This window comes from Belonocnema kinseyi, chromosome 4 (assembly GCF_010883055.1).
Source record: "Belonocnema kinseyi isolate 2016_QV_RU_SX_M_011 chromosome 4, B_treatae_v1, whole genome shotgun sequence".
Classification (NCBI taxonomy): Eukaryota; Metazoa; Arthropoda; class Insecta; order Hymenoptera; family Cynipidae; genus Belonocnema; species Belonocnema kinseyi.
The window spans coordinates 121,960,499-121,982,236 of record NC_046660.1 but is presented as its reverse complement, the minus strand read 5'-3'; the positions used below and the strand labels follow the sequence as shown (position 1 = coordinate 121,982,236).

Below are 21,738 nucleotides of genomic sequence, written 5' to 3'. Positions count from 1 at the left end.
AGTATCTCGGTATTATTCATGTTTAAATAATAAACTATATTATTATTAATAAATCTTCAGATTTTTCAATGTTTTCCATTCTAGATTAAGTACTTATTGATTTTCCCGTGCTCCAAACATACACTATTTTCATACAACCCTAAAAAATATTTAATTTTTATTGAATGTTCACTTAGTATTTTTTCTTTTAAAGATGTAAATTGACTTTCAATTTAAAAAATAAAAAAGTAGGTTTTTGATCATTACTAAAAAAAAATTATATTTCAGAAAAGTTCTCATTTTCTTTTTTTTTTGCTATTGAAAAATGGCTTATTACATTTATTTTTATTGCTATTGCATTTCTCAGTAATTTTTACCCCGAAAAACACATTTTATGAGTTATAATTGTTTATTTGTGCACGAATTATTAACATTTAAAAATACGAAATCCCAATTCACACATGTGTGGTATATACATATGCGTAGATGGACGGTGGTCTTTGCGGGTTAAATTTCGACCAGCTTTAATAGCCTGATTGATACGAATGGAGCTCAAATCTGAATATACAGGGTATCCTAGACTCAAGTGTCCGGAATTATACAGCTGGATAAAAATAAAAATAATCAGTCGAAGTTTAGTTTTTGAGGTATAAAATATTTAAGCTGGACCAATCGGCAGCGCGGAATAAACAGTCACTGCGTTGGGTTCCCGCTCACACGCACGACTGTTTATACCACACTTCTGATTGGTCCAGCTTAAATATTTTATACCTCAAAAACTAAACTTCAACTGATTTTTGGAAAAAGAATTTTCAATTGATTTTTTTTTTCTATTTTTATTCAGCCACATAAGCCCGGACGACCCCTACTCCTTACTAAATCTATATAGTACCTAGTTTTAATCGCTATAGTACATTATCATTATTCGAATACAATTCACGAATTTTTGGTATTTATCTACAAGTATAGTTTTTTTTCTAGTAAAAGCTAATAGACAGTCTCTAGTTTTTTATTTGTAAAAAATTACTCTGCTTAAGTGACTATATCTCGATATATTAAAATGAAGTGATGTATTAACGGGTGACGACATCTAATTCTTGCGATTCAACTTGCCAGTCCGGCAGTATCAAAATCAGAAATTTCCGTAAGCTTTGCACTGACATCCCAAAGTTTAACCGCTACCTCTGGGTCCAACTTCATCTTTGGTTCGTACAATTTACAATCTCGATATATTTTTCCATTTTCAATACTCGCAGAGAAATTCGTTGCACAGTGCACAACTGTTTGAGCTCCCTGAAAAGTAATAATAATGAAAATGTCATTAATATAATACATCACGTGCACAGAAATGATTAAAGATTTTAAAAAATTTTTAAATTTAAATTAAGCGCTTCATTTAGAATATTTCACAATTCAGTAGTTAGAAAGAATTAACCTTTTTTCTCCTTTTATCAAGGAACATCCCCTTGTCCCCTTTAAATGTGGATTGAATTAATAGAATCCATTAATGTTCTACGTATTTAAAGCGCAGATAAGAAAATACAGAAGAAAATTTACTGTTTCACTATTATGCGCAATGAGCACTATTACGCTTACATACGTTGGAAAATATCTATTAACATTTTAAAATATTTTAGGTTGGTAAACTTCAAACTCGAAATATAAACAAATTAAAACATTCTTAAATTATTCAATTAAAAATCCATTTCATTTTAAACTGTCCTAGACGTAATTTTAAACTTAAATCTGAAATTATTCAATTTTGAATTTTTCCCCTAATAATTTGGTGGAATTTATTATTCTTGCGTTCTACTTTTTCAGAATATCTAATAAAGATATTTAGACTTACTTGGTTGGCGGTACGCAGGTATAGTAAAGCAATTGGCGAAAAAATTATGTAGTGAAGCCAGCTCCGTTTAACGTGTCTAAATAATCCTGTGTAAGTGAAACCCGGACAAACCATATACACGCAAACTCCGGTGCCTTTCATTCTTTTCGCAAGTTCAAATCCAAAGTATGCGTTTGCTAACTTTGAATTACAATAGCTTGGGTTCATGCGACCTTCAGTTGCTAATCCCTTTTCTCCATTTAAATTAGAAAAGTCAATAGTACCAGATTCTAATAGTTTAGAAGTCACGATAACGACTCTGTCAATCATAATGCATTGCTTCATGTGAATATAATAGTGGATAATGCTTATAATTTTAGTATATTATTTAAAATATAAATTGTTAATTAAAATATTATGTAACTTACCTACTAGGAGCACTAGCTTTAAGTCTTTCCAAGAGTAAATATGTTAATAAAAAGTGGCCTAGGTGATTGACACCAAAATGAACTTCAAAGCCATTTTCTGTAAAGGCCTGTTCCTTCAGAGGCACGTACACTCCAGCATTATTGATTAGAACGTGGATTTCCGAAAATTCGTGAAGAACTTGTGTAGCAAATTCACGTATTGACTTCAAAGAAGCAAGATCTAATTCCATTGGGATCTGGAAATAAAGTCATGATTTTTACATGGATGCATATATTGTTTAATCCAGCCCAAAAAAAAACTCATAAAAGCGTGTGTCCAAGATTTTCATCAGATCTTACCTCCGCGGTCGCGGGTAACCTTGAATGCCCACTTTACAAGTGTAAATAGGGCGGACGAGGGGTGCCTCAGTATCGCTTTACACAAGGCTCGGGTTGCCACCCATGTTTCACGCTCGTTTTCTATGTTATGAAATTCTTTTTTTATGGAATTTTGCCTTCATTTCTAGATATCTTTAGTCATTGTCTAAATGTATAATAAACGGAATTTTATTTTAAACAGTGTTTATTACTCATGAACCCTTCTTTAACGTATTTGTTTACCATTTCAGCATTTCATAGTTCCATCTGACTTTTTCCAAATGCAAAATCGCACATTTGGTTTTCCTAGCCGGATTTTTTTATTAGCAGTGCAAAGTGTTTATTAGTGCAATATATACTAACAACTAAAACGAATAATTTATCGCTCAAGTGCCAATCGCAACGGCGCAGGAGCGTAGCGACTTTAACTTCAGGTGTAATGCATCGACCACACAACACCCTACGGTATACCGGCTTGGTGTACTCGCTGTACAGTGTAAAACAGCATCTAAAGGTGGGCTTTCGTATGGGCGATAGAAAGGCTCAACTTGATTTGCGCGTAACAAGTCGTGTGATTAGTGATTCATGATAAGTTTCCTACAGGGCGGCTGGACGTAAGCGACTAGGTCAACTAAAACAGATTATTTTTTAGTCGAAAGCTTCATCTTTACCCAATAACTTGGTTTTCAACCAGAAGACAAATTTTCAACAAATACATCAATTTTCAAAAAAATACATATGTTTTCAACATAACACTTTAATATTCAGCCAATTAGTTCACTGTGCTTATATATTTTTTATTCATGAACCAAAAAGATGAATTTTAAGCAAAGAATATTTACTTTCAATCCAAAGGCCCGAAAATTACACGATAATACAATAATTGTTAACCAAACAATTGCCCATTTTTTGATAAAAAGTTAAAATTTGTAACAAAAAAGATTAATTCTCAGCACAAAAAAAAAAGAATTTTCTACAAAACGATTGAATTTAAAAAAGTTAGTTTACAACCACATAGTTGAATTTACAACTCAATAATAATTTAAAAGACAGTGGGATTTGACAATATAAATTTCTACAAAATACTTGAATCCTCAACTAAAACCGATTAATTTTCCACCAAAGACTTCATGTTAGCCAAAAAAATTGATTTTCAATCAAAAGACTTCCACAAACAACATTTTTCAATATAATACTTTAACAGTCAAGCCCACCTTAAATTGTAGATCCCCCTCCCACCACCAAGTAAGAGTGCGGGGGGTGTGTCAATGACTAGGGAAGAAGGCACAAGAAAAATGTAAACCCTTAGGAGACACATTAGAAGCTCCCATTCCACTGTGATTTATGAAAAAGATTGTGAAGCCTGCATTAAATAAATAAGCATTTTTATTATTTATGAATTAAATAAAAATGATGATGTAAACATTGAATTTTATTTGTATGCCTTCGAAAATTTTAGGAATAGTTCTATTAATTTTTATTCATTCAGAATATTATAATAGATGGTAGACAATATTTTAAAAAACTCACTGCTTCTCGACTGCATCTTCGCTACTAAAGTATCATTGAAGTCATTTATTAAGGAAATTTCAGAAAACCATCTCGCGAGTTCAGCTTGTTTTTTTAGACAGTTGAGTTTGGAGGCAGATATTCAAACCTGTCCATCGAATGCACAAACTCATCCTCGAAGTCAAACTTCCCGCTGGACATTAGTTAAAACGCAGAGAACACACAACCCGGTTGTAAATCGTAGATGATCACCCATCTGAGTACTATACGCGCTCGAAATGGTTTGACAGCTAAACTCGTCTCGAAACGAGAATCAACTCGCAGCTAATGCCGTCGGAGTCAAACACCATATTCGACGAGTTCTGGGTGACACCATCCTTACTTTCGAGGAAATGACGACGTTCCTTGCCAAGGTGGAAGCGCGTCTAAATTCGAAACCGTTCCAATCACTAAAGAACGATCCTACAGTTATACTAAAATGTATGTGACTTTTTGGAAGAGATGGTCTTAGTATCTCTACATAAACTTCAAATTCGTTCCAAAAGACAGAAGAAACTTCCCGTGAAATTCGGTGATCTTGTACTCGTACTTTAGGAGAAACTTTCTCCTATAAAATTATCTTTGACCCGGATAACTGAAGTCAATACAGGCTCTGATGGACAAATCCATTCTGTATCTCTTAAAACTGTAGCAGGTCAATTAAATCGACCTGTTGTAAAACATCCTGTTTCTGTTTCAGAATCCACGTGAGTCCTTTTTTTGTCTAGTTCGTCGTAATCTCTCTCAAGGTGGGCGAATACCTATTGAGGCTCACTACGAGCACCTTGTTACTCTCCACGATAGATGTAATATTATAGATATTTCCACGAGATCTTCTTACTTCGAGGGTCACGGGTGACTGACTCCATGTAAGGCCCTGGTTTTTTTTTCGTCCATCTAAATGCTCACTGTACAAGTGTAAATATGTCTGACGAGGGAGCGTCAGCACCGCTTTACCCACAGTTGGGGTTTAAACCCATGTTATAAACTAGTTTTCTACCTTACGAAATGCTTGGTTTATGGCGTTTTACCCTCAATTAAAAATGTGGTCAAATTTGTAACTATATGACTTTCATTAAAAGTATTTTTAGTCAGTGACTAAAGGTATAATAAACGGACTTTCATTTTTAAACACTGTTGATTCCACATTAAGCTTTCCGTAACGTATTCTTATACTATTTCCGCATTTCATAGTTCCAGCTGACTTTTGTCAAGTGCAAACTCGGACAGCGTGGAAATGGACAATTTGCAGCTATTCTCTTTTTTTTAATAATAAAGGTAAGTTGTGAAACAAAATCGTCATTATTGTTCATTAGATACTTTAGTTTTTATTTCTATTTTGTAATATAATTATATTTATTTGCACACACAATAGTGTTTTCTCTGATTTTATATAGTTTAAATATTTTCATTATTGAACAAAATTGATCTGTGATTCAAAAATTACTTCAAATAAAGTGTATTTGAAACTTCCGACTATAGTCCTCACCTTAATGACATAGTGTATTATTAGTTTTATGAATTCGATTCGAGTTCTTGTCTTATTATCAGGTCATGCTTAAGTGAAAAGCAGATATGGAAATGCCGTAGCCAGATAAGTATGATAGATATGCCCCAGTTGTTTTGGTCAATATTTTGAGGATAAGTTACTAATATTGTAAAAGTAATTTACGTGAAGTATTAACTTCAACAATTTGTATTTCAGATGATATAAGGGCTAATCCATCCCCTGAATATCAGGAGTTGTCCGGGGGCCTATCAAAGAGTTAAAAAAAAAACTTTTTCATAGTGCATCTATTGTAACTTCGAGTTTCGATACCTGTAGAGCGGGTTGAAACACGGTGTTTGCATCCCTAGGGTTGAAACATTTTGTCTTCGAGTTTTGGTACGTGTAGAGCGGGCTGAAACACTATGTTTACATCCCTAGAGTTGAAACATTTTTTTCACCTCTATAGTTCACAAGTAGGTAGGTAGTGTCCACAGGTACCTCAACTCGAATTTTCAATAGATTTTATATGAAAAATAATATGCATTACAAGGAATGTAACACAACGACCGCAACTCATGTGAAGGCAGCCCTCGCTTCGCTCGGGCAGCAAACTTCACACTCGTGGCAATCGCTGTGTTTCATTCTTTGTAATGCAACATACTATTAGAAGGCAATACCTAATTGACTTTAGATGTATTTTTATAAAAATTTTCGAATTAAATTTAGATTTGATATGTGCAAGCAATTTTTGAATTTTTATTGTTTAAGATTTTATGCTAATGCAAATAACGAACAAATTATAATATCAAATAGTGAAAATGTATAAAAGTGTATCATTCGATATAATTTGTCAAGCCTAATAACGAATTGTATTAATAAATACACATGATGACGTGGATATAAATTTGTTTAATTCTCTACAGTTTACGTTTCCAATGATGTCCATTATGTCCATTATTATTAAACAAATTATAAACACAAAAACCCAGTGTGGATTTTTAACAGTACAAATAAATCATTTTTATCTTAATTATAATCAAGAGATGTTGCCAGTAAATTTGATATTCTTTGTTAATTATATATACTCACAACTGAACATTGCTGGCATGATCATGATGAAGTATAGCCCTACCGATAGAAATCTCAGAGTATGCTAAAGATTCTCAAGGCTCTTAGAAGCTCTGAGAAATTCTCCGCAGGCACTCAGGTGGATATATTTAAAGGTCCATGTAGCTCGTTAAACAGTTTTAACGGCTTTAAAATGGCCTTTCCGAAATTGAAATAAAAATACGATCATAAATGACAAGCAGAAAGGCTGAAATTGAAATAAGAGTTCGATCAGAAATAACAAGCAGAGAGGCTATATCAGTAGAGTAGACGACACTCAAGGATCCTTGGTTAAGCTTTCGGATAAAAATGTAGAAGTAGATTTTTTTAAATTCCATAGTTAAGGACATGTGATACTTACAGTTTCCCCGGTTTTTGTCCACAAAAATGTAAATGTTTAAAAACTGAATTCGGAGATGCTATAAAATATCATAACGGACGTCCCCGGACTCTTTTTGAGGGATAATAACAAAAAAATTTATTGTGCTAAATAAAAATTTTATGCATATGCATTATTTTGAGTTTACGTCGTTTTTCATCTCTGCCTTTCTGATAATCTGGAAATTATTTATGAAATAAACTTTTCTGATTGCCTGCAAACAGGGTTAGTTCCGGGAGATTAGTTACTATGTTTATTTGTAAGTCCAAAGTTTTCGGCCAAAAATATTGTGTAATTGGGAAGTAACGCTTGGGTGAATTTTAACACACATAACCTCGAAATATACACACACGTTGTTAACAATATCAAAAATTTGTTGATAAAAAAAAAACACGAAAAAATGTGTGGGGACGTCCGTTAGCATGTTCGCTATCATTTCCCAGTTTTTGAAGGCAAAATATTTCTTATCCTATGGGAAAAGCCGGGGGAACCTAACACTGAAAAAATCGATACTATTTCCTAAGCGCTATACAAATTAACCACCTTTTTCTAAATTAAAACTTTTTTGAATTAACCCACAAAAAAGTGTGGGGACGTCCGTCAGCATGTTCGCTATCATTTCCCAATTTTTTAAGACAAAATATTTATTATTCTAGAAAAAAAGCCGGGGGAACCTAAAACTGGTAAAATCGACAATTTTCTAAGTATCACATGCCCTTAACAGCCTAAAACATAATAATTCGGAATCTAAGGGTTTCGATGATTTCAGATATCTAACTTTTTGTTGTAAATGTTTAAAATTGGAATTAATACAACGTTTCTCATAAATGGGATGAGATACGCCAAAAAGGACCACATTTTTGAATTCATCTAGAAAATTGCTCTCTGCCCACCTGGTACGTGACGAATACAAAAGGAACATTATATTACCGTCGCACCACTCTTAAAAGGACCACTAAAAGGATCTTGAAAAGGACCCAAATCTCTCAAACTATCTCAGAGACTATTTTGCTTCGAATCGACTTTGTTTATAGACTCAAATGGGCCAGGCTATTTTGCTAAAGAAAACTCAGAGATTTCATTCGGTAGGGAAGTGCTCGACCGATAGGTGAACGGTATGTAGCCAGCTCACACTGCAGCAGAGCAGCAGATCGCACGCGATTGGTTGGCGGTTTGTGTGTGTGCACGGACAGATCGTGCGTGAGCCGTTTCCAGCATAATGCACACGTGGTTTCTTGTGCGAACACCTTAAGCGACCGGCAAACTATTCCGGCACGTATCAACTGGCCGGAATAAAACATTCAAGCCCGCTGATACGGGTTGATATGGGCAATCTCGAAGTGCGCATGCATTACTGTCGTCGTGCAGTCATTTCACACTTTCCGCCGGCTGTACAGGCACGACAGTTGCATTTATCGTACACGTAGGAAAAAAATTAATATCTCCGAAAGTTATAGAGTACGCACCGGTTCCTTTTTTCTAATCTACGAAGAAAATTATAAAGAATCGAAATATTTATACACAAGAGCTCCAATATAAGAGGGACTGATTTAAGGTCCTAGAACTGCCGACCCGCGCAGTTTCTCAGGGTAGTAAAGCGAGAAAGGTCGTGACTGTCGTCTCGGAAAGGCCGCAGTGCGCCAGTACTCAGTCGAGTATATGAAGCATTACAATTGTTTCTGAATTTCCTTAAAAATGCCTATAAATTACATTTCACCTGCAAAAATTATTCAAATTCAATTAGCAGTTTGGGATTTATTTTAACATTTTTATTCTAATTCAATTTGTCGATTAAAGGTACGCTGATCACTTTACTTTCAAAGTAAGAAATGTATAACCTCTGATGTGGCCAATGATTATGTGGGGTAACATTTGCTAAGTGTCCCCGCCTAAAATTTTGTTGTCGCCAATCTTCTTTACACTTTCATAGATTGTAGTGCTAGTGGATCTCTTTAAATTCTGTGAAGGGGGCACACCTAGTGCAACAGGTTGTCTAGATACAGGGGCCCGAATTTTCGATGATTCACGCCCACTGCTAACATTCAGTTGTACATAACTCCTGATAAACTTATCAAATTTGACTTTTATATGACGGTTATGAAAAGGTCTTTTAACCAGGTTTACAATCAAATTAATCATTAAAAAATGAACAAATTATTTCACCTTGATGTTTCATTTTAAAAAACATTTTTGAGTTTTTCTCCAAAATCGGCATTTTGATTTTTTTTAATTAGGATAGCAAAAAAGCTTGATTTTTTCTCTTGAAAATCATCCCCAAACGAATTGCAGGATGGAACGTATTGGTTGATTTGTACGAGGTAGTACGAGTGCGGGTGACCCGCGTCAACTAGCTGCACCGTTGCTGGGCGTGCTCTTTACAAATATAACGAAAGTTTGATTTTATTTTCAATTTTATGTATCTGGAAAACGATTTAGTTTTTTGCAATATTAAATTTTCAATACGGTTCCATTGTAGGTAAACGATAGTTAATAATAATATAATAAGCTATTTTGATGGAAGGTTCTGCTTATTAAATTTAAAATTCACTTTGCTCTTCTCTTCGTGATCTCTCTCTTCGTGAAAATGTCATACTGTGGAATCGAAGAATAATTCTTCAAAATCAGAGTCTATTCTGCAGAGGGTACAAAAGAATAGTATTTTTATATGCCCGATACAGTCATTGCAGAATCGAATCGAGTTTTAAGAATTTCAGCAGGGCATGTAGAGTGAATCTTTTTTAATTGCCAAATTGTTATAGGCAAAGGGATTAACACAAAAAAACTCTCAAAAAGATTGGATGCAAATGGACTTTTCAAAAAACGTCTGGAAATATAACAGGCCAGCAGAAACGGCCACCAAAATAGTTTATTATTTTATTATTAACTATTGTTTTCCTACAATGAGCCCGTATTGAAAATCTAACATGGAAAATAACTAAATCATTCTCCAGATACATAAAACTGAAAATAAAATTAAACATTTCTTACACGTAAACTTTGAAAGTGCAGTAATCATTGTACTTTTAATCGACAAATTGAATGTGAATAAAAATGTTAAAAATAAATCTATCGTAACTATTGAAAAAAAATTTTAGCTCCTACTAAAATTGTCAAACAGAGTTTCCAGCTGCCCGGAAATTTTTCGGACATTGAAAAATATGAAAAATGCTGCCGCATGGGTTGTCGCAGATGGCCCCCCTTACCTGATGTTCACTCCTAAAGATCTCTTATTGAGTAACTTCCGTACTGTCTTTTTGCGTGATTTCGATTTCTGAGCTGCCTTATTTGGCCCTACGGAAAAACAAGTGTCTTCCGTTCCTTATATTTTTCACAAACATCAAAACACCTAGATCGGGGTTTTGAGGTCTCATTTTCCTGAGGCGCGTCGCCTTCAGCATCATTTTCATCAGTGGCGTCACCTCTCGGCGGGACGAACCGCCCTGCTTGATTTTCTGAATCGGGTCAGTCCAGGTCTGCCCTCCGAAATAAAACACAGGGAAATAATATTAAACCTCACACGTGATAATTTTACAAAATAAGGTAGGTGCACTGGTAACCGTCACTGCCTTAGTTATCGTCAGATGACACTGTATTTTTCATATTACAAGACTCGCCCTTGCCGCGGCTAGTAAAAAATGTGATTTTAAGGTCATTTTTGAATGTTATTGCAGCAAATTAATTTATGTACGTTTGGTTTAGGCACTCACCAAAAAGTAGTGAAATCCTTATGTTTTCGGATAGGATCTCAACGAGATGTGAAAAGGATTTTAATTGTTGACTGAAAGTGATTAATAAAGTAAATCATTGTTTATTATATCAGGAAAATATTTTAGTTTCGATGTAGATAGAGTTCAGAAATATATATTTTTCTTGGATTTGTTTTAAATAACCTAAACGGTAACTGAAGCACTTATACTCTTCCTGTGTATGTAATCGTCATAACTGGCGAACACTGAAACATTGATTGGTACTTAAGTAATCCATTTTTTATTAAATCCTGCAGATGAAAAAGCAAAGAAAACGCACTGGTCAGTGCTGTTTCTTCAGCACTACCTGTACCACTAGTTTTCTATCCCTGGGTTCCCCTGCAAGTGTCCATTTAAATTTTTTAATTGCTATTTTCACCCAATAAATCTAGTCTGTGAGGTCTTTGAAAAGGTGTGTTAGTAGTGTATGCTACAGTGTTAGTGAAAATCGGTGTGCCTATGCAAATGCGACTAGGCTACCAAGTAGACCAGCTGAAAGGGATTAAAAATCAAAATTTAAAATTTGTAAAATTTTGAAATTAACTACGAGAACGTTAGAAATTCAGAATCTACGGGTTTCGATTATTTCAGATATCTAACTTTTTCTTTTGTATGTTTAAAATTGGAGTGAATATAACGTATCTCGTAAATGGAATGAGATACGCCAAAATATACAACATTTTTGAATTCAACTTCAAAGTAGTACATTAGTATATAAGTTATAATTATAAATATGTATAATGAGAAAATTCATAAATTAAACAAAAGTGTTAATAATTTGAAGAAAATTCTAAAACGTTCGCCAGTGGGTTTTCAGTTCTTTTTATCGGCAGGTTATGACGTCAATAAATGTTTCACCTTATTATATTCAGTGCATACTAGAATAAAATATTTTTTAATCCGTTGTGGTCATCGGGGGTCCAAAGGACCCCACGCAAACTTTATGGTTAAGTCCCATTAAACTGACATTACGAAATTAAACCTGTGGTGTCATCTGTTGCTGTTTGAAGGTACTAAAACAAGTTTTGAGGGGGTTTGAAGATCGGCGTGGCTCCGGTATGCCTGTAGGCATCGAATAGTGCGGACGTTTTTTTCGGGGTGCAGCAAACCCCGTGTAACCATAGTGCGACAAAATTGACAAAAAAGTTAAATTAAAAAATTCATTTTTTTTTTATAAAAGTGTATTTTGAAATGTAAATAACATTTCATGTGCACCTATATTAAATTGCCGACAAAAAAAGGTGTCTGCTCTGCAAGAGGAAGAAGGATAAAAACCAAGAACCCAATGTACGTCTGTCTTCGACCTACGTGCGATGAGCATCGCATGCCAATTTGCACTGACTGCGATCTTGGAGACATTTAGAAAATATTTGTATACTGTAAAATAAGATTTTTTTACTTTATCATTATAATTATAAATGAAAAATATAAATTAAAAAAAAAACAGTTTTGTCACTTTATTTTGCATGCTCAAACTTAGCTCATTCATTTCACAAGTTTAGCATAAATTTTTCACTTCAATCTTCAAAATAAATATACTTTTTTCAAAGTTCGCTATGAAAATATTCTTTTCTTAAAGGTATACCATTTTGAGAGTACAACCCCGTAAGTCTTTTTGCTTTATCTCAAAAATTCCAATTTTTATGATTTTTTTAATGAAACGAGTCAAATTTTTCAGTTTTTTTCTCACATTTTTTCAATATGAAGAATTTTAAATAAACAATAAAAACTATTAGATTGTACAGAGACCTTAAACTAAAGTCTCGCGCCAGGATCAAGTCGATACGTTAAAAAGAGGGGGAATGGCAACAGTTTTTCTACGGCGGGGTCCATTGGGCCCCCTATGGCCGTCTCGTTATTTTTCGGAGGTGTGACCACAACGGGTTAAATACCATGCCGAAGCCTTTTTTTAAAGATAAGTGTGTCTAGACACCGAAAAACGTCCTAATTTTCATAATTTGTGTGTAAAGTTATATTCTTGAAGTCTAATCTGAGCGTTTGAAAATATAACTTTACGCAAAAATGATTAAAATTAGGCAGTGTTTCGCCCTGCACACACAATCCTATTTAAAAAAGAAGCTGGGCTTATCTACAAATATTTATTTCTATTATTCATTGAGTAAAATAAGACGATTGGATTTTAAGTTTAGAGCTTGAGTCAAGTTTTAGTACACTGCAACAATAGTGGTACAAATAAATCATGTGAAACAATTTATTTTAATGTCAGAAGGTTAGTGCCGATCATCAATACATAAAAGTGATGACTACTGGAGCAACAAGGCGCTAACGCGTTTGCATAATTTTAATTTTAAATGTGAATAAAAATTGACTCCAATCGAATATCATGTTAAGTGATCGAAATCAAGTTTTTCTATATCTTTAATCGGTTAAGCACTCTGTCTTGTACTGGGTACTACTCTGCAAGGGAATCCTTCAGTTCCCTTTCCAAGTAAATATGGACGGGCTGGACTACCTCCAAAGGATCAGCCGGTATCTTTAATCTACACTCTTTGGGCTATGGACACTAAAAATCTTATACTTGGTTTCTGGCAGTCAGTTTCTGAATTTCTGTGGATTTTACCAGGACAAAGGCTAGATTAAACTATAAATAAATCTTCAGAGAATAAATGGCTTTGAGGCCAATCAAATACTGTAACATTGATGGGTCCTAAGAGAAAATACGCAAATCACGGCGACAGATAGAAACTACGTAACTCACATACTCTATACCAGCGATTCCCAAACTAGTGCCGCCGGCCGATGAGGCTGCCGCCGGCAGGGGGATGCCACCCCGGCCGGGCAGCTAGGCAGGCTCCCCGCTGCGAGCAGAAGGCTGCTTTCCTCGACTTTCGTGTACCTACTACGAATGACCCTTTCATTGTTATGAACTTGCAATAACTGAAATTATAAAGACTTAGCTCAATTAAATTTTAATTGTGAATGCAACAAAAGTGCGATAACTCTTGAAGTTATTATCCGATCTTCTTCTACCTTTTATAACGTTTATTTAATAATCTAACAAATCTAACGGAACTTATTAAAATTCTATTGATTAATATTTAACCAACTTTTCATTCTTCTCAACCGGCTCTAATTCTCTAACAACGAAAAGGTCAGCGAAGCAAGCAACCGGGCACGAACGAATAGCGTCCAGTGTCTCACTTGGGTTCCAGTATTGTGAAAAAATTTGAGGGTGGGGCCCCTGCCGCTCCCCAGAAAGTGCATAAAAAGTTTGGGAATCGCTGTTCTATATTAAGTATATGGAAATTTCAATGTAGTTTCTGTTGCCGTGAGCTGTGTATTTTCTCTTAGGACCTATCGATTTCAGTCATCTTAATAAGAGTTACAAGCTGGAAATTTTCGAATTTATGGAAGATTTCTAGAGATACCAACAGCATTGGCGCAAGTATTAAAATAGCAACGTACACTGAAACTTTTGATATCCCCATGTAGAGATTTAAAATTTAGCATAACTTAGCATAACCTTTCCTATTACAACTGAGTAAAACTTCTTGAAAGAAAGTGATCTGTGGTTTCATAAATATTTTAAACACGAAAATAGCAAGCAATCCATTTAAACATTCACCAGTTCTCCTGAAGTAACTTCCGTCCGTATTTCAGCAATAGCTTTCCTAACATTTTGTACATTTCTGCAAGCCATAATCACTGTCGCTTTTCGCTTTGCCAATTCTTTCGCTGTTTCTTTACCGATTCCCGAATTGGCTCCGGTTACAATAAAAATTCGACCATTTAGGTTTTTGACATTCCTGCATTTTCCCCAAGAATATTCTCGGCATTTTCGAAGAAGACCGATTATAAAAACTACCGGTAAAATTATATAACACAAAGTCGAAACCATGATGAATCTTTCAAAAAAAAAATATGTATAAGGTTATGTATGGTTATTGTATCACCGAGATCCAGGGATGGGTAAGTAAAATACCCTAGGTAATTTACGTGGTTTTTTACGGTAAATTACTAGGTATTTTATATGCCTGGGGTATGTTCCGACTTGAGTATATGAGAGTTTTTTAAAGTTTCAAAGTTGGCAATGCCATGTATAAGCATAGGCATCATTGCGCACCGGCAGCCTATGCTTATACATTGGCATTGCCAACTTTGAAACTTTAAATAACTCTCAACTGCTCAAATCGGAACATACCCCTGGTCAAAGATATTAGGTCCTAGATACGGCATGGGCCAGTGGTGGGGAATTCCAAACCGAACGTGATTTTCTGTTTCTCGTTCTCGCGTTCGCCTTCACCATCACTTTAGCAATCTTTGCTAAATTTGAGTCGGTCGGCTGGCTCTTTACGGCCTGTACGCTAAAAATGTAATGAGCACTGAATTACCTAATTATATTCAAATTAAAGAGAACCTAAAAATATTATATTTATTATTATTTTAAAATGTCGAGACAATAAATAAATGTAAAAAAATTCTTTTCGTACTTTAGAATTTTAGTCAAATTTCTAAAATTATTTTTAAAAACTAAACTTAAAATTTAAATGAAATTAAGATAAATTAAAAAATTTAATAAAATTTAGTTAAATTCCAAATTAAATACAATTTAATTGAATTTAAAATTTTAATAAAATTTGGCTCAATTCAACATTTAAATGAAATTTAGATGAATTTAAGAATTAAATAAAGTTTATTTAAATTAAATCAATTTTTCGTCTGGTTTCATTTCAAAGAGAAATTTTCTAGATACAAAGTAAATAAGTTTAAAAAAAATTCTATTCGTACTTTAAGATTTATTGTAGTGCAATTTTTAAAATTATTTTGTAAAAAAAATTAAAGATTGAATACAATTTAGATCATTTCAAAAAGTAAATACATTTTAGTTCAATTTAAAATTTAGGTAAAATTTAGTTGAATTTAAGTAAATTTCAGTTAAAATTGTAGATGTTGAATGGTGTTAAATTTAAGTACAATTTAGTTTTAAAAAATGAAACTGCCGTTAAATTTTTTATTTGATTGAATTGAAGACAGGTATATGTGGGTTGTTTCTTGGCTTCAACAATGGAGAGCATTCAAATAAGCTAGAGAAAATTTTAAAAATCCCTTATTTTTATAATAGTTAGTTAAATTGAACAAAAAACTCAGGAAAGTAATTAGGACTCATAGTTCTAAAGTTTTTGGTTTGAAACTTTTCAGAAGTCGACAAAGTCAAAATATAAAAGGAAGCGTTTAAACTTCAGCATGACTATTTTGCATGGAAATACTTCATCGTTCCACAATTTTATTTCAAATTAGAAGTATTTTAGCAATTAAATAATGATTCCATTTAAAATTATTCAGTTTCGAAAATTGGATTATAACTTCAAAGCCTTTGAAATTAAAAGGTTTTAAATGAGAGAAATTTGAAATGAAAACAATTGAAATCACAGTGTAATTATTTTCTTTTATAAGCGTAAAAATAAAATAATAATTATTAAAAGAAACTAGTTTATAAATTTAAAATTCAAAATCTCAGTATTTGTAAAATTTCGAATATTCTTCGAGTATAACCTGTTGTCAATTCAAATTATTTAATTTTAAACGTTTTAAATTAAATGAAAAGGTTTTAATATACTTTCAATTTAAAACATTCAAATTGAGTAATTTAACAAACAGAAATTTCAAGAATTGTATTATTTGACATTTCTTCATAGAGTTGATAAATTAAAAATGCAAGCATTAATATTTTTTAAATTTTGAATATGTCTCAAGTATAATCTGATAAATTAAAATTATTTAATTTTGAATGTTTTGAATTGAAAATTGAAATGCAAAATTCTAAATGTTTGTATTTGGGTATTATCAGATTTTGGAGGCCATTAATTTAACCTAATCAAGTTAAAAGGCTTACAGTTGTCAATTTTACGATATTAAACCCTTATATTCAAAACCAAATTAGATGTTAAAATTTTTAATTGTTTAAGATTTGATTCTTAAATTCAGGATTTTTTCAATGATTTGCATTTTTAATTTTACACTTTCAAACCTTTATTTTAAATTTGAATCATCGAGCAAAAATTATTACATTTTAGTATACACGACTTTTTTTTACGTAAAAAAATTAATTTAGGAAATATCCCGTGCGCCAAGGTTAACAATCTGGCGAGAGGGAAAAATGGGTTAAGCCAAATCTGCTGTTTGCGGGAAGAAACTCACTATTTTTGTTTTGACGTGAGTCTTCTTTGCGTATACGCTGCAACGCGAAAATGACCCTTACGTCAAACTTTAGAGATTCACTTTTTTCCCCAAGGCGGCAGAAATAATCATGGCTTATCACATTAAAAAAAATTATTTCATAACAAAATTTCGTCACTTATTTATTACATGAAAATATTTGTTCTTTTTTACAAGATTTAAGAAGTAAGAAAATATCTTGATTGGAATATATTGATTTTTGAAGAAGAAGAAGAAGCTATAAGCAATATAACGCTAGGCGTAAATGATTTTAAAATATCTTCCTTTTTAATTTAATAAACTCAATATTAAAATGGAAGTTTTAATATTGTCAGAAATAAATATTCACTTTAACTTCAAGTACCCAGATGACAGTTTTGACTTATTGTCATGTTCATTGAAATTTTTACATTATGTCTAATTGTCTACTGTGTTATGAATTGCAGTTAGAAGAAAGTTGTGAATAATACAATAGAGCGGAATTTAACTTAGGTTTTCAATAAAGATCTTTGAAAAGGAGTGTACAATTTTTGAAATAATAAGTCTAACAAAAAAGTGCCAGATCATGTATTTTTTGGTTTCATTCATAATTTTATTCAAATATGAAATTTCTTCCAAATTTCTTTTTAATTATGCAAGAAATAAACATTGTTCATTTCTTTTTCATATAAAAAAGTAGGGTTTTTTGCATGATTGTCGTTATTTTTCTTAAAAAAACCTTTTTTGTTAATGAGGTTATGAGGCAATTAATTTATAATGCATAAGCCTTCAAAATTTTATAAAAGAAACTGAAAGTTGATCAAATATTTAAATTATTAGAAAATAAACTTATTTACGAACAAATTAAAAAAAAAACAAGTTTTTTATTAAAGGAAAGAATTTAAAATAATTATTTTAGCAAAATCAAAAATTTTAAATGGAATTAAATATGCAAACAGTTAAACAAGTAAATTCAAACAAAAGCTTAATCGACCAGCTGGAAAGCATAGTTTTCTATACACGACCGGTCGAGAACATTTTAAAGTTTCAACTTATTTTTCCTAATAAATACAAAATAAAGGAAATAATTAAAGGAAACTAAATAAAAAATTAAGGAAACTTATATGTTTATTAAAAATGAAATAAAATAAAAACGGCGTCAAGTTCTTTAAAAAAATATAGACTATTAAAGTACATAATAGTTCTGTGAATTTATAGCATTAGTTTATATTATTTTTCATGATTGCGGTTTAAAGAATGTAATTACCTCAGATATTAAAACAACAAAAAGACGAAAATTATGGCAATTTTTATGCCAAAGTTTAGTGTTAAATGCTAATAAAAAAAATTAAGCAAACTTACATTCTTTCTTACAGTTAGATTTCTGGAGCAGGGAAAATGACATTTCGTAAGATTGAATTACTTCTTCTTACAATGCTTCTTACACTTTACGGCTATTAAAAGACTCATATACCACTAAATTCACAAATATTTAAAAAATGCAACAATTCAGAAGACATTTGTCTAAGTCTATAAAGAAATTTAGGAAAAAAAATTTTTCATGCACTTTTATAAGGAAATTTCTTTTCAGAATTTTTATTTCTTTAACCAGAAAAAAATAGTAAGGACATATTCAACCAGAATTCTGATTGATTCAACCAGACAGGTTTTTTAGTTTATTTAAATTTAAATAAAACTTAGCTGTATCTTCAAATTCACTTTTCTAATAATTTCCAAAAAAATTATAACTAAAATAAAAAATTAACTTTTTAATTCAAATTTGTTATTACTATTTTATACTAACATCTTTGCTACATTTTGGGCATAATATTGATTTTAAAAAGTCTTTAGAGTGTTCCAATTGCCACAAGACCTCTTCTACTCAATTAAAATTATTTTTCCATTCACTAATAAAGTAAAATTAGATTATTACAATTTTGGATTTCAAATGCACTATAATTTGTCGCGACCGAATATATGGTTGCCTGTCGCGCCTCTACAAGTATGTGTAGGAACCAATCGGTGCATATCGCGCCTCTACAACTATTCGGCCGAACTAACAGCGATATAGATATGCAAGACCACAAAACTTGCCTGCCGCGCTAACTATCGGTATGTGGAGCAACTAATCTCGTGCCGTATCTAGGACCTAATATCTTTGGCCTAGTCTCTTGCACGATGTATATGACGCGTATATATGAGAGTTTATTACGTCCAAACGCTGCTAACGCTTTTATTCCGTCAGACCTCTACGTAGATTTGCGAAGGTGTGGAGTACGTTACCTGTCGCTGAATGATGGAAACCAGCCCCCTGCCTCGACCGCGTATGTGTAGTAGTTTTCTTACGATCCGGAGGAGAAATGTCGGTCAAAGTAATCCAACAGATGGCGCCACAGAAAGTAGGTCTGTCCTTTTCATTTAATTGCATTAAGAAAAAGCAAAAATAATAAAAAATTTGATGCTGTTTGCAAATAAACAAAAAAAAGAAAAAATAAGAGTAACTATTACTAATTATTTAAAAAAATAAAAAGTTATGAAAATATGTAGTTTAATATGAATAAAATTTAATTTTGAGATACATTTTGAAAGCAGTTCGAACTTCATATTTCTATGATTTATTTTGCTGATATTATTGATTTTATTATTTGTTCGAGTTAAACAAAATTATTTATTGTTGAAATTATTAATGTAGCTACTGAAAAAATTAATAATATTTAAGACCCCAATGACAAAAATATTTAAAGCATATACACGATTAGAAGAATTAATAAAAAATATATTACTTATATCCAATATAAATATAATAATAATTAAAATATGTAAGACTACAACTTAAGTTGCAATTTAAAGAATCTTTGTACCTTTAAAATCTTAACGAATGACTGCTAGTCACAAAAAAATTAGAAAAGTTAACAATAACCACTGTTATTAACAATTCTTGTGACACAATATTTAAACTTAAGGGTTTATCAAATTTAAATTTTCTTTGATGACCAAGTCGGTGGGTTATTGTCAAAAGATTTTGTATTGAGTGAACCTTAGCACGCAGTATTATGATTCATTTCCAATATATTACGATTAAAAACCCGACATTTTCCAAGTGAAACTGACAACATTGGGGCCATTGTAGCGATTAAAGAAAATAAAAATTTTTATAAAACCTTACATTTGAATATTTTGTCACGAGAATTATTTATAACAATGGTTATTGTTAACTTCTCAAATATTTTTGTGACTAGCAGTTATTCGCCCAACAGCTTAAAACATTTCAAGTGTAAAAAAAAATTTCTATGCGAAAGGAGCAAAATTTTGAATTTGTTTATCTAATGTGTTTACAACAATTTAAATCGTAATATATTGTCAAATATCATTGAATATTTATTGTTTTAAGGAATACCTGAAGTTTTTCTGGCACTTGATAATTTTTTAAATCTCAAATTCTAATATTTTGCCACAAGAATTGTTAATAACAATAGTTATTATAAGCTTTTATATTATTTTTATTATTAAATGTCATTCCTACATTAATGGGAAGCACTTTTAGCAACAAAAAAATTTTACCAATAACAAAACTATTTTTTAATTTATTTATCAAATTTGTTTGCAACAAATTAATGGAATGATAAACAAATTATTTGTATTTTATGAGTCCCTATACATTAATTTAAGACAATATAAAGCTTTCCTGGTCAGTTATTAAAGCGTAATAAATTGTTATATACAAAATTTCAGTTTTTCCATACTCTGAGTAGAAAAATTATTAATAATTAAATAAAGAAGACAAAAGTTCGGAGCGTCCAGCGGAACGAAAAAAGTGAATTTAAACACATACACTAAATATATACCTTATATTAAATAATGTTAAGTCCATTTTCTCATTTATTAGTCTTTTCATAGACTTTTTACGAAATTGTTCCCTCAAACATTTTAATGACAATTACTATTACTTTAGAAAAATATTTTCTTCATAACTTAAAATTGTTAAGATTTTAAAGGTACAAAGATTCTTTACTGTGCAACTTAAGATGTAGTCTTACATATTTTAATTATTATTATATTTATATTTGAGATACGTCATATATTTTCTTATTAATTCTTCTGATCATGTATGGGTTTTAGATATTTTTAACATTGAGGTCTTTAATATTATTAATTTTTTCATTAGCTACATGTATAATTTTAACAAAAAATAATTTTGTTTAACTTTAACAAATAATAAATTCAATAATATGAGCAAAATAAATCACAAAAATATAAAGTTCGAACTGCTTTCAACTCAAAATGTATCTCAAAATTAAATTTTATTCATATTAAACTACATATTTTCATGACTTTTTCTATTTTTAAATAATAAGTAATAGTTACTCTTATTTTTTCATATCTTTTTTTTTTTTTGTTCATTTGCAAAAAAAAAATCAAGTTTTTAATTATTTTTTCTTTTTCTCAATTCAATTTAATGAAAAAGACGGACCTACTTTTTATGGCGCCATCTGTTGGATTAGTATAACCGACAATTCCCCTCCGGATCGTAGGACTCGCAGGTTCAAGGTTTAAAAGAACGCGCCGAAATCTGAATGTTAATGAATTAATGTTAATGAAATCTGAGCCAATAAAAAAGCTGACGTCACTCACTTTTAGTGTCGAATAACCAATCACAAATGAGGTAACTTTGCTCCTCCTACTGATTTTTAACAATTAAAGTAAGTGACAGTTGAAGGTAA

At 31.8% G+C, this 21,738-nt stretch overlaps 1 protein-coding gene across 1 annotated transcript; it reads right to left on the bottom strand.

The window, feature by feature from the left end:
- Nucleotides 1–374: 374 nt before the first annotated feature.
- On the bottom strand, nt 375–14,766 carry LOC117171414 (retinol dehydrogenase 12-like). The gene is made up of 4 exons (XM_033358715.1): nt 14,448–14,766; nt 2,236–2,471; nt 1,829–2,126; nt 375–1,272 (listed from the first exon to the last, which is right to left on the bottom strand). The coding sequence occupies exons 1-4, from the start codon at nt 14,718–14,720 to the stop codon at nt 1,084–1,086; spliced, it is 996 nt and encodes a 331-aa protein (XP_033214606.1). The 5' UTR covers nt 14,721–14,766; the 3' UTR covers nt 375–1,083.
- Nucleotides 14,767–21,738: the final 6,972 nt, after the last annotated feature.